The 13,046-nt window shown below is 38.5% G+C and overlaps 1 protein-coding gene and 1 long non-coding RNA gene across 23 annotated transcripts in view; one reads left to right on the top strand and one right to left on the bottom strand.

Annotated features, from left to right (window-relative positions):
- Window positions 1-3,714, top strand: part of LOC138848463 (uncharacterized) — a 152,865-nt gene extending 149,151 nt beyond the window's left edge. The window contains exon 3 of the long non-coding RNA XR_011386269.2: window positions 2,952-3,714. This is a non-coding gene — a long non-coding RNA (uncharacterized LOC138848463). The remainder of the gene's footprint in view (window positions 1-2,951) is intronic.
- Window positions 1-13,046, bottom strand: part of NEK1 (NIMA related kinase 1) — a 203,320-nt gene that overhangs the window by 24,999 nt on the left and 165,275 nt on the right. For 17 of the 22 annotated variants that reach the window (XR_011386262.2, XR_011386261.2, XR_011386260.2 and 14 more), the window contains 2 exons: window positions 10,576-10,664; window positions 9,389-9,636 (listed from right to left, as the gene is read on the bottom strand). Coding sequence is in view for 15 of the 22 variants with exons in the window: in XM_070068291.2 (XP_069924392.2) it covers window positions 9,389-9,636; window positions 10,576-10,664 (337 nt within the window). In the remaining 7 variants the exon portion in view is untranslated. Of the gene's footprint in view, window positions 1-9,388; window positions 9,637-10,575; window positions 10,665-13,046 lie in introns of those variants that run through there. The other 5 variants (XR_016228912.1, XM_089325495.1, XM_070068290.2 and 2 more) reach the window with 2 other exon arrangements.

Genomic DNA, 13,046 nt, shown 5'->3' on the forward strand with positions numbered 1-13,046 from the left:
AATAAAGATGAAAGAAAAAACTGGAGCTAACAATAATTTTGTTATTTTATTTAGTATAGAGATCATACACAGAGCTAGGGATTTGCATCTGATTACCCCCAAGTTAGAATCTAATTCTCTTGAATTTCAGTTCTACTTTTCCTCAGATAAAACTTGTTAAGTTATGCTTGAGTTTTGATGTCACCTTTAAAAAGTGGGGAGAGGTGTTTATTTAGGTAAACATATGGAATGAAAAAGGAAATAAATCTCTTAGAAATCAGATGGTGAACTGTCCATTCTCTGCTTCTCATTCATGGCGCATATTGTTTCTGTTTCATGTAATTCTGCTAAGTATTTCTCTCACCTTTCTAATGATCAACTATCCCCAAATAATCTTGTCCATATGCTGGAGGGATTTAGTCTGAAGCTCAGTTAAACACGATCACACCAAATTGGCAGCCCTATTTATCACCTAATCATAGGAGCTGCCTGTTGGGTAGACAATGCTGGTCAAACCAAGGCATGAAATTAGTATAGAGAAGACTAAAACTGCTTTCCTGAGCAAGGGAGTATAAATGAAGCCTCTCCCATTGAGGGGAATCACAGAAAGGACAAAGGTTTTGCTGTCAGTGCTGAGAATCATCTCTGACAGCAGAGAGAAGAAACCCAGCCAACTGAGTTGAGAAAAAACAATGCACAGTTGAAGTGTTGAAAATTTAATGTATGTAGGATAAGAACAGGGATAACAGGAATAGCCGCTGTCCACCAACCTTTCAACAATTAGAATGTGATGGATAGACAGAGCTATGAAACAAATAACTACATACATAAATCTCTGTGTGGGCTTCACCCTAAAGGAATCTGTGATATTTGAAACATGACTACTAAGTCCCTGATAGGAGCCTTACGCCAGATGGTAGACTGTGAGGAAAACACATCGTTTAGCACATTAATGAAAATATATATACACAGCCAATTTTATTGGTACAATCTGCTTTTGAGAACAATAAAAAGGATAGATTTCCATTATTTGACCATAATTTATACCCAGCTGTTGGTGAAGCTGGTAGAGATACACTATTGTTAAAGTACTTCACGGCAAGGAAAGTGTTTCTTTTGATGACTTTCCCACTGTCAGAACTACTTACACTTGACTTGTTTATTATTTTAACACTTTGAACTCCATATATTATAAATCAGCAGTATGTAAACAGATACTCATGAAGTTTTGTTGCTGATCCATAAAAATAAACAGCACACATGCACTATACACCTAAATTTGAGGGGACTACACAGAAAGACTTTTTAAGGTTGTGACACATTTTACTAAGTCCTGGTAAAATAACCTCAATTCCAGTTTATTCCTTTCATTATTAAAGTAACTTTTACACGCCAGCATAAAATAAGATAGTTAGGAATAAATTTCAAACGTTTATGTACTTTGACAACTGGCCTCCTGGAATGAGCTTAATAACCACCCAATAAAAAAATCCCTTAAGTTCACTGTGTTCTTGAATATATTGTGAAGTTTTGTTAGGATACTCATCTCAGAAAGCTTCCATGTAAGAACACTTTCCATTCTATAATTCTGATTCTACTACTTTTTCATACTATTTAAACAGTATTCTATACTTTTAACATCCACACAAATCCTCCTGAAAATAGCTCATCCCTAACATGTTCCCTTAGATCTGACCTCATTTATAGATTTTTCTCTACATTCTCTACACCATAACTTACACAGCTAACATTTGATACCACTGTAAGATCAAACTCAAGAGCAATATTTTAGGAAACTTTAAAACATTTTTTAAAAAGCTGTATTTATGAGGTCAGTGCTGTGGTGTAAAAGGTTAAGCCTCTGCCTGCAGTGCCAGCATCCCACATGGGCACCAGTTCAAGCCCCAACTGCTCCATTACAGATCCAGCTCCCTGCTAATGTGCCTGGAAGGAGTGGAAGATGGCCAAAGTCCTTGGGCTCCTGCACCAATGTGGGAGACCTGAAGAAGCTCTTGTCTCCTAGCTTTAGCCTGGCCCACCCCCAGCCATTGCAGCCATTTTGGGAGTGAACCAGCTGATGGAAGACCAATTCATATTCATTCATTCATTCATTCAATCTCTTTCCCTCCCTCCCTCTCTCTCCCTTTCAAATAAAAATAAATAAATCTTATAAAAAGTTGTATTTATTTATTTTAAAGCCAGAGAGAGAGAGAGAGAGAGAGAGAAAGATTGATTGATTGATTTTCTATACTCTGGTTCACTCCAATACCCACAATAGCCAGGTTGGATCAGGCCAAAATCGGGAGCCAGGAACTCCATCTAGGTCTCCTGTGTTGGTGACAGAAACCCAAGTACTTGAGCCATCATCACTGCCTCCTACGTACATTATCAGGAAGCTGGATTGGAAGCAGATGTGGGACTCAATTCCAGGTACTGTGATATGGGTTTTGGGTGTCCCAAGAGGCAGTATTATCTGCTTCACCATAACACCAGCCCCAAAACATTTTTAAGCATTTTAACTTTCATTCACCTTCTTTGAAAAGCAGAGAGATGGAGAGAGGCAGATCTTCCATCCACTGTCATTTCCCAAATGCAGCATCCAACAGCTGGCCAGGCTGAAGCCAGGAGCCTGGAATGCCACCCAGGTCTCTTACATGGGCAACGAGGACTCCAGTACTTGAGATACCATCCTGCATTCCAGGATGCACATTAGCAGTAAGCTGGCTGGGAAGCAGAGTAGCCTGGACCCAAACAAGGCACCTCAACATGGGATGCAGGTGTCTCAAGCAGCAACTTAAGCTGCTGCACAAATTGATTTGAAACATTAACTTAAAAAATTGTGTACTCTTACCAAAGATAAAAATTATAGAAGTTATATAAGAATGCATATTTTAGTAAATCAAAAGAGGACATTTAAGGCAATTTTCTATTTGTGAATTGTATATTAATCTTTCTCTTTTCCCACTCTGCAGATGCTGCAACAAGAAAAGAAATTCTCAAACTTTCAGAGAGGAAATCAATTCTAAAAATAAATGCTCAAATCTTCATAGAGGTCAATCTTCTGCTTTTATCTCCAGAAAGAAAAGTATCAGCAGAATATACTGGTGTCTCTCCATCCTTTATTTATGCTCCCTTAAGGGAGGCAGGACTAAATGACTGAAGGTAAACCTGAGAGAAGGCACTGATAAAGTGCACACCCTTCCCTACTTTATGTCTCACCTGCCATCAAGGATGTGTATCCTGTCTCCCTTCTGCAGCCTTGGGGTAGATACACTTAGGTCACACCTATGCCTGCATCCAGAGGCACGCTGGGTCTACCTCTCAAATCTCCTAGCAACTGGAGCTTGACAAGTAGATTACAAGACCCATCTATCTGCTGCCTGCAAGAAACACACCTCACCAACAAACATACACATAGACTAAAAGTGAAAGGATGGAAAAAGGTATTCCAGGCTAACAGAAATAAGAAATGAGGAGTAGCTATCCTAATTACAGACAAAATAGACTTTAAGACAAAGAGTATTAAAAGAGACAAAGGAGGGCATTATCTAATCATTAAGGGATTAATTCAACAGGAAGATGTGATTATCATAAATGTATATTCACTCAATGCTAGTGGACCTGACTATTTAAAAGTATTATTAATGGATATAAAGGGAGACATAGGCTACAATACAGTAATAATGCATTTTCATCAGTATTCAGATGAACTAGACAAAATAATCAACAAAGAAACAATGGAGCAAGTCTACAATATTGACCAAATAGACCTAACTGATCTCTACTGAACATTTCATCCCGAAGCTGCAAAATACACATTCTTTTCATCAGTGAATGGAACTTTCCCTAGGATAGACCATATGCCAGGCCATAAAACAAGTCTCAACAAATTAAAAAATAATTGAAATCATACCATGTATCTTTTATGACCACAAAGGAATGAAGCTAGAAATTAACAACGTAAGAAACTCTAGAAAATATGCAAACACATGGAGACTGAAAAACATACTCCAGAATAAACAATGGGTCATAGAAGAAATCAAAAGAGAAATAAAAAAATTCTTAGAAATAGATGACAACATAACAGTTTAAAACTTAAGGATTACAGAGAGCAAAAGCAATGTTAAGAGGGGAGTTTATAGCAATTAGTGCCTACATCAAGAAACTGGAAAGACATCAAATAAATTATCTAACAATGCATCTCAAGGATTTAAAAAACAATAAACCAATCCTTAAATTAGTAGGAGGAAAGAAATAATTAAAATTGGAGTATGGGGGCCGGCACTGTGGCATAGAGGGTAAAGCTGCCGCCTGCAATGCTGGCATCCCATATGGGCACCAGTTTAAGCCCCAGATGCTCCACTTCTGATCCAGGTCTCTGCTGTGGCCTGGGAAAGCAGTAGAAGATGGCCCAAGTTCTTGGGCCCCTGCACCCTCGTGGGAGACCCAGAAGAAGCTCCTGGCTCCAGATTGGCTCAGGTCCAGCTGTTGCAGCCATTTGGAGACTGAACTAGCAGACGGAAGACCTCTCCCTCTCTTTTAAAGATTTATTTATTTATTTGAAAGTCAGAGTTATACAAACAGAGAAGGAGAGGCGGGGGGTGGGGGTGGTCTTCCATCTACTGGTTCACTCCCCAATTGGCCACCAATAGCCAGAGCTGAGCCGATCCAAAGCCAAGAGCTTCTTCTTCATCTCCCACATGGGTGCAGGGGCCCAAGGACTTGGGCCATTTTCTAATGCTTTCCCAGGCCAGAGCAGAGAGCTGGATCAGAAGTGGAGCAGCCGGACTTGAATTGGCTTTTGGGATGCTGGCGCTGCAGGCAGCAGCTTTACCCACTATGCCAGAGCGCCAACCCTGGAAAACCTCTCTTTTTCTCTTTGCCTCTGCCTCTCTGTAACTCTGCATTTCAAATAAGTAAATAAATCTTTAAAAAATTAGAACATGAGTAAAAAGGAAGTAAAGAAACAAACTAAAATGATACAAGATATCAATGAAATGAAGAGCTGGTTTTTGAAAAAATAAGCAACATTAATATATCATCGACCCAACTAACAAAAAAAAAAAAAAAAAAAAAAAGGAAGGGGGAGTTGGGAGAAGACCCAAATTAATAAAATCAGGTATGAAAAAGGAGATGTTACTGGAGATCACAGAAATAAAAAGAATCATCAGACTTACTAAAAACAGCTATATGCCAACAAATTGAAAAATTCAGAAAAAAATGGATTTCTTTACACACAAAATTTTCCAAAATTGAGTCATGAAAATATAGAAAATCTAAATAGACTAATAACCAAGACAGATATCGAATCAGTAACATAGACCCTCCCAACAAAGAAAGGCTCAGGACCAGATGGCATCTCTGCTGAACCTCACCAAACTTTTAAAGAACTAATCCCAATTCTTAAATTATGAAAAAAACTTGAAAGGGAGGGAATCCTCCTAAACTCTTCCTATGAAGCCAGCATCACCTCAATTTCAAAACCAGAAAAAGGTACATTCTTTGCATGTAATATGCTTTTTTCCCCCTCTGGATTTCTTCAGATTTTATCACTGGTTTCAAGCAGTTTGATTATAAAATGCTTTGGTACAGTTTATAGATGAATGCATATATCTATATATTTATAATACTCTGAGTTCCTTAAATTCAGACTTATAAACATTTATGTAAAAATTCTCAACAAAATACTAGTGTATAGAATCCAACAACATGTCAGAAAGATCAGACCAAGTGGGTTTATCCTGCTATGCAGGATTGGTTCAACATATGAAAATCCTATGGGTGGCAGGAACTCTATCACTTATCATTGACACTTCCTGGGATCTGTATTAGGAAGCTGGGAACTAAACCCAAGCACTCTGTGACATGGTATGGGAGATCCTATCCAGGCAATGCTTTTCAATGCTTATTTATTTTCATCTAGTTGAATGGCGGAGCAACACACACACACACACACACACACACACAGAGAGAGAGAGAGAGAGAGAGAGAGAGAGAGGAGAGAGAGGGAGAGAGGGAGAGAGGGAGAGAGGGAGAGAGGGAGAGAGAGAGAGAGAGGGAGAGGGAGAGGGAGAGGGAGAGGGAGAGAGAGAGAGAGAGAGATCATTCATCTTCCAATTCACTATCCAAATGACCACAACAGCTAGATAGCTGGACTAGGCCAAAACCAGGCACCCAGAACACCATTCTGGTGTTCCAAAGGGTCAGTAGGAGCCCAAGTACTTAAGCCATCATCTGCTGCCTCTCAGGATGTATTAACAGGAAGACGAATCAGAAGCAGAGGTGCTGGCAATACCAGATTTCAGGACACACTACAGGGCAGTTGTAATCAAAACAGCATGGTACTGGTACAGAAACAGATGGATAGACCAATGCAACAGAATTGAAACACCAGAAATCAACCCAAACATCTACAGCCAACTTATATTTGATCAAGGATCTAAAACCAATTCTTGGAGCAAGGACAGTCTATTCAATAAATGTTGCTGGGAAAACTGGATTTCCATGGCAGAAGCATGAAGCAAGACCCCTACCTTCCACCTTACACAAAAATCCACTCAACATGGATTAAAGACTTAAATCTACGACCCAACGCCATCAAATTATTAGGGAACATTGGAGAAACCCTGCAAGATATAGGTACTGGCAAAGACTTCTTGGAAAAGACCCCAGAAGCACAGGCAGTCAAAGCCAAAATTAACTTTTGGGATTGCATCAAGTTGAGAAGTTTCTGTATTGCAAAAGAAACAGGCAAGTGAAGAGGTAACTGACAGAATGGGAAAAAATATTTGAAAACTACGCAACGGATACAGGATTAATAACCAGAATCTACAGAAAGAACAAGAAACTCCACAACAACAAAGCAAATAACCCACTTAGGAGATGGGCCAAGGACCTCAATAGACATTTTTCAAAAGAGGAAATCCAAAGGGCCAACAGACACATCAAAAAATGTTCAGGATCACTAGCCATCAGGGAAATGCAAATCAAAACCACAATGAGGTTCCACCTCACCCCGGTTAGAATGGCTCACATGCAGAAATCTACCAACAACAGATGCTGGCGAGGATGTGGAGAAAAAGGGACACTAACCCACTGTTGGTGGGAATGCAAACTGGTTAAGCCACTATGGAAGTCAGTTTGGAGATTCCTCAGAAACCTGAATATAACCCTACCATTCAACCCAGCCACACTACTTCTTGGAATTTACCCAAAGGATATTAAATTGGCAAACAAAAAAGCAGTCTGCACCTTAATGTTTACTGCAGCTCAATTCACAATAGCTAAGACGTGGAATCAACCTAAATGTCCATCAACAGTAGACTGGATAAAGAAATTATGGGACATGTACTCTATAGAATACTATACAGCAGTCAAAAACAATGAAATCCGGTCATTTCCAACAAGATGGAGGAATCTGGAAAACATGCTGAGTGCAATAAGCCAGTCCCAAAGGGACAAATATCATATGTTCTCCCTGATCGGTGACAACTAACTGAGCACCTAAAAAGAAAACCTGTTGAAGTGAAATGGACACTATGAGAAATAGTGACTTGATCAGCCCTTGTCATCACTGTTGATGAACAACGTAATACTTTATCCTTTTTAGTTTTTTTTTGTTGTTGTTCTACTTAATACCAGTGGTTGAACTCTGTAATTAAGACACAATTATTCTTAAGTGTTGAAACTTAACTGAAAAGTGATCCTTGTTAAATATAAGAGTGGGAATAAGAGAGGGAAGAGATGTACAATTTGGGACATGCTCAAGCTGACTTGCCCCAAATGGTAGAGTTAGAAACGTGCCAGGGGATTCCAATTCAATCCCATCAAGGTGGCATGTACCAATGCCATCTCACTAGTCCAAGTGATCAATTTCTGATCACAATTGATCATAATGATAGGTCTAAGAGCCATAAGGGATCACATAAATAAGACTAGTGTCTGAAAATACTAACTTATAGAATAAAAAAGGGAGAGAACGATCCAACATGGGAAGCGAGATACACAGCAGACTCACAGAATGGCAGATGTCCTAAACAGCACTCTGGCCTCAGAATCAGCCCTTCAGGCATTCAGATCTGGCTGAAGAGCCCATGAGAGTATTTCAGACATGGAAAGCCAAGACACTCTGGCAAAAAAAAAAAAAATAAAAATAAAATAAAATAAAATAAAAAATGACCTAAATGAAAGATCTCTGCGAGTGAGATCCCAGTGGAAAGAACAGGTCCTCAAAGAAGGAGGTACCTTTCTCTGAAGGGAGGAGAGAACTTCACTTTGACTACGACCTTGTCTGAATAAGATCGAACTCAAAAGGCTTCCATAGCCTTGGCAACTCATGACAAGAGCCTAGGCTGATTACTGACGCCATAAACAAGAGTGTCAATTTGTAAAGTCAACAACAGGAGTCATTGTGCACTTACTCCTCATGTAGGATCTCTGTCCTTAATGTGCTATACATTGTGATTTAATGCTATAACTAGTACTCAAACAGTATTTTTCACTTTGTGTTTCTGTGTGGGTGCAAACTGTTGAAATCTTTACTTGATATATGCTAAACTGATCTTCTGTATATAAAGAGAATTGAAAATGAATCTTGATGTGAATGGAAGGGGAGAGGGAGCGGGAGATGGGAGGGAAGTTATGGGGGGGGGAAGCCATTGTAATCCATAAGCTGTACTTTGGAAATTTATATTCATTAAATAAAAGTTAAAAAAAAAAAAAAGAAGCAGAGATGCCGGGACTGGCTCTGATATGGGAAGTGGGCATCCCAAGTGGCCACTTATCCCGTTGTATCACAACACCTGCTCTCTAACCAGCATTTTAAGTGGTAAGCTAAATGCGTGCCCAACAAAGTCCTATTTTTGTAATAATTTTATATATCAAAAATTCACAGAGACAAAATGTTTTAATTTCTTAATAAGAAAAATCTGGTTACATATATTTAGAAACAGCAAATGAGAAAAAATAAGAGATCTGAAAAAATTTTACCAGCAAGTGCATATGAACATCTATCAATCCTCTTACATACAAATGAAGCAGTATGGCCTCTTCCTTCATTTATGATACATTGCTTAACTTGGTCTCATTTTAAAAATGGAAGGCAGGTTGGATAGTGAGAAATAGTGCATGAGCATGTGAGGGAGGTATTTTGCTTAAATCAAAGTAGACCCTATAAAAAGAATTATGACCAGGGAGTTAAAAAAATATTCTTTATCCTAGTGGTACACTCAATTGCAATTTGTGTTCAGAATTACAGTAGAAAGGAACGAGTTTTTCTATTGTATTTGTTCTGATATGTGCATATTTGTGTTTTTAAGAGATTAAAACTCAGCATTATATTTTTCAGGGAAAACAATCACTGAGATATGTTATCAAAAGGAAAGATTTTCTATGTGAGGATCATACTTGCCTTTGGGTTGTTTGCATCAAACAGACCAGTTGAAAGTCCAATCAGCAAGGAATTCTTGTTTTTAATTTTTGGAGGTGAATCAGAGCGAGATCGAAGTGGAAAGGATTCTTCTGGAGAACACTGAATTGGTTGAACTTGAGAAATGACATTCAAGTATTCAGAATGAACCACTTTATGGAAAAACGGTTCTGGTTGCATAGATTTAGCTACATCACTTTTAGAGTATTTACAATCATCTATTCCAGGTTCTGTGGTATAAAGAGTAGATTATGTGGAAAAGTCAATATAGTTCTCATAAAATTCAAAGTAATATTGATATGGCATACTATTTAATAAGAATTCCAACAAAAAATCCCATATCTTTCAGGAAAACAAAATGAACACATAGGTACATTTCCTTATAAATAATCTTTAACAGGACATATTTTATTTTCAGAAAGTACATTGAATTTGTTATATATTTCATTATATTGTAAGATCTAAATATAGATATAAACTCAAGGGAATGTGAAAAAAATCATATTCAGACCCTCATATCTTGTTCTAATTTATATTTATTTCTATAGGTTAGACAGAAAAATTTACATTCACTTACTTAGAGTCCTTAAAACATTAGCTCAGATAAGTAATTATTTTCATTTGGAACACTCAAGAATATAAATGACCAAATATTCACATGGCCCTTGTTGCCAACAAATCATATTATTAGTGCAGAGTCTAGAGCTCTATGCTCATTATATTCTTCTTAAAATATTTATTTATTTATTTGAAAGGCAGAATAAGAGAGAGAAGAGAGAAAGAAAGAGAGAGGGATCTACCGCCCACTGGTTCACTCCTCCAATGGCTGCAACAGCCTGGATGAGCCAGACCAAACCAGAACCCAGGGCCTCCATTTTAGGCTCACATTGGTGGCAGGTGCCCAAGCATTTGAGCCTCTTTTGCTATCTCCCAGGTGTATTTGCAGAAAGCTGGATCAGAAGCAGAGCAGCCGGTATTCAAACCAGCACTCTGATAATGGGATGCTGGCATCGCAAGTGGCTTTTTAACCCACTTTGGCACAATGTCAGCCCCCCTTTACTTTTTTTAAATGACTAAAATGATTAGTAAAGGATATTCTATATTTTTATGCTGCCCAAGCAGGTTAGCAACTTTGCAGAAAGTAACTAGATTAATGCAATGGTGCTTACCTATATGAACTTCACTAAGTTGGTCCACATTCCTTGAGATTCCATCTTCAGACAATTCATTGTGCTGAATGGTGGTCTTGTCTTCCAACCTGCCACAGATGGATACACCAGTAGAAAAACAGTTTACCAGAAATAAAAGTAGTCTAAAACACAGAAAATGAGTTCCAAGTTTACCAGCAACCTAGAATCTCTCTTCCAAGTATTTCTCTCATAACCATGCTGTGTCATTTACTCTTTTCAGACATTCTCCAATCATTAATCATTCACAATAACAAGCCTCACCATGGTTCTCAAAGCATGGTCCCAACAACCGCAACATACGGAAACACATTAGAAATGAAGTCTGAGACCCACCCTGAACATATGAATCAGAAACACTGGAGGATAAAGACCAGCAATTTGTTTCAGAAAATCTCAAAGTGAGTCTAATGTGTGCTGTCAGAGAATCACTATTTTAGTGAATCCAAATGTTGCAAAATAGTGGAATATATAAAAACAATCATGATAAATATTATGGAATATCATGAAGCTGTTAAAAACGATGCAAAGAAGCCACTGTGGGGCCGGTGCCACGGCTCACTAGGCTAATCCTCCGCCTTGCGACGCCAGCACACCGGGTTCTAGTCCCAGTCGGGGTGCCAGATTCTGTCCCAGTTGCCCCTCTTCCAGGCCGGCTCTCTGCTGTGGCCAGGGAGTGCAGTGGAGGATGGCCCAAGTACTTGGGCCCTACACCCCATGGGAGACCAGGAGAAGCACCTGGCTCCTGCCAGTGGCCAGGCCACGGCAGCCATTGGAAGGTGAACCAACGGCAAAGGAAGACCTTTCTCTCTGTCTCTCTCTCTCACTGTCCACTCTGCCTGTCAAAAAAAAAAAAAAAAAAAAAAAAAAAAAGAAAGAAAAGAAAAGAAAAGAAAAGTCACTATGGAAGACAATATGGACATACCACAGAAATCTGAATACAGACCTACCATATGACTCAGCTATCCCACTCCTGGGAATTTACCCAAACCAAAAGAAATCAGAATATGAAAGAGTTATCTATAATCCCATGTTCATTGCAGTGCAATTAACAATAGCTAAGACATGGAATCAACCCAGATGTCCATCAACTGTTGACTTGATAAAGAAATTATGGTATATATACACTATGGAGTACTACTCAGCTATATATATAAAAAAAAAAGAAATCCTGTCTTTTGCAACAAGATGTACATAACTGGAAATCATTATACTTCATAAAATAAGCCGGTCCCAAAAAGACAGATATCTTATGTTTTCCCTGGTCTGAGGTAACTAACAGTGAAACTGAAATGCAATGTATTGGAGTGAAATAGACATTTTGAGATTTGATGATTGTTTACAGCCCTTGTATCTTCCACAGAAGAACAGTGTTGGGTTTTTTTCTTCATACTATTTGTTGAACTCTTTTACTTAGTGTAGGATTAGCTATATGATCATTAAGTAAACTGAAAGCAGATTTTACTAAAAATTAAGAGTGGGAATCAGTGAGGGATAAGGAAGTGTTGGAGCGTGAGTGACAGAGAGGTTAGAGGAGGGGAAGTGTCACTATCTTCCTAAATCTGCATATGTGAAACTGTGAAACACATGAAGCTTGTATAATTTAAATAAAATTTTAAAAAATGATGCAGAGATCTATGTAAACTGATTAAGATATATGGTTAAGTAAACAAAGTAATTTGTAGTTGAATTTGTATTAAATGGTGCAGAGTTTAAAAAAATAGTGTGCAGCACAGAAAAATGAACAAAATGATATTCACAAAAAATACTTTAACCCTCACAGGAAGGGAATTGAGATTGATTATCAAAAATAAAGAACTCGTGGCTGGTGCTGTGGTGTAGCGGGTAAAGCCACCATCTGCAGTGCTGGCATCCCATATGAGTGCCAGTTCAAGTCCCGGCTGCTCCACTTCCAATCCAGCTCTCTGCTACAGCCTAGGAAAGCAGTGGAAGATGGCCCAAGTCCTTGGGCCCCTGCACCAATGTGGGAAGACCTGGAGGAATCTCCTGGCTCCTGGCTTCAGATTGGCACAACTCCGGCCATTGCGGCCAATTGGGGAGTGAACCAGCGGATGGAAGACCTCTCTCTCTCTGCCTCTCCTCCTCTCTCTGTGTAACTTTGACTTTCAAATAAATAAATAAATCTTTTTTTTTTTTTTAAAAGAAAGGACTCACAAATTTATGTCAATATAGCTGGGAATAAAATTATTTTTAAACAAAAACAGACTGGAAGAATCCACTTTCAGGACTACTCATGTATGTGTATAAGTAATTATTTTTCTTAAACTCAGACAAATTTAGAAACCTGGATGAAATGGTTCATAAGAAAATGTTATTCCAAAAATTTTTTTCTAGAAGAATTAGGATATCTGAACATATTCTTTTCTTACAGAAAGAGAAGGCCACACCTCCTCTCCATATCACTAGGCCCTATCTTTTCACAAACATATTCC

The sequence above is a fragment of the Oryctolagus cuniculus genome, chromosome 2 (genome assembly GCF_051225735.1).
Source record: "Oryctolagus cuniculus isolate XC-2025 breed Fujian yellow rabbit chromosome 2, ASM5122573v1, whole genome shotgun sequence".
Classification (NCBI taxonomy): domain Eukaryota; kingdom Metazoa; phylum Chordata; class Mammalia; order Lagomorpha; family Leporidae; genus Oryctolagus; species Oryctolagus cuniculus.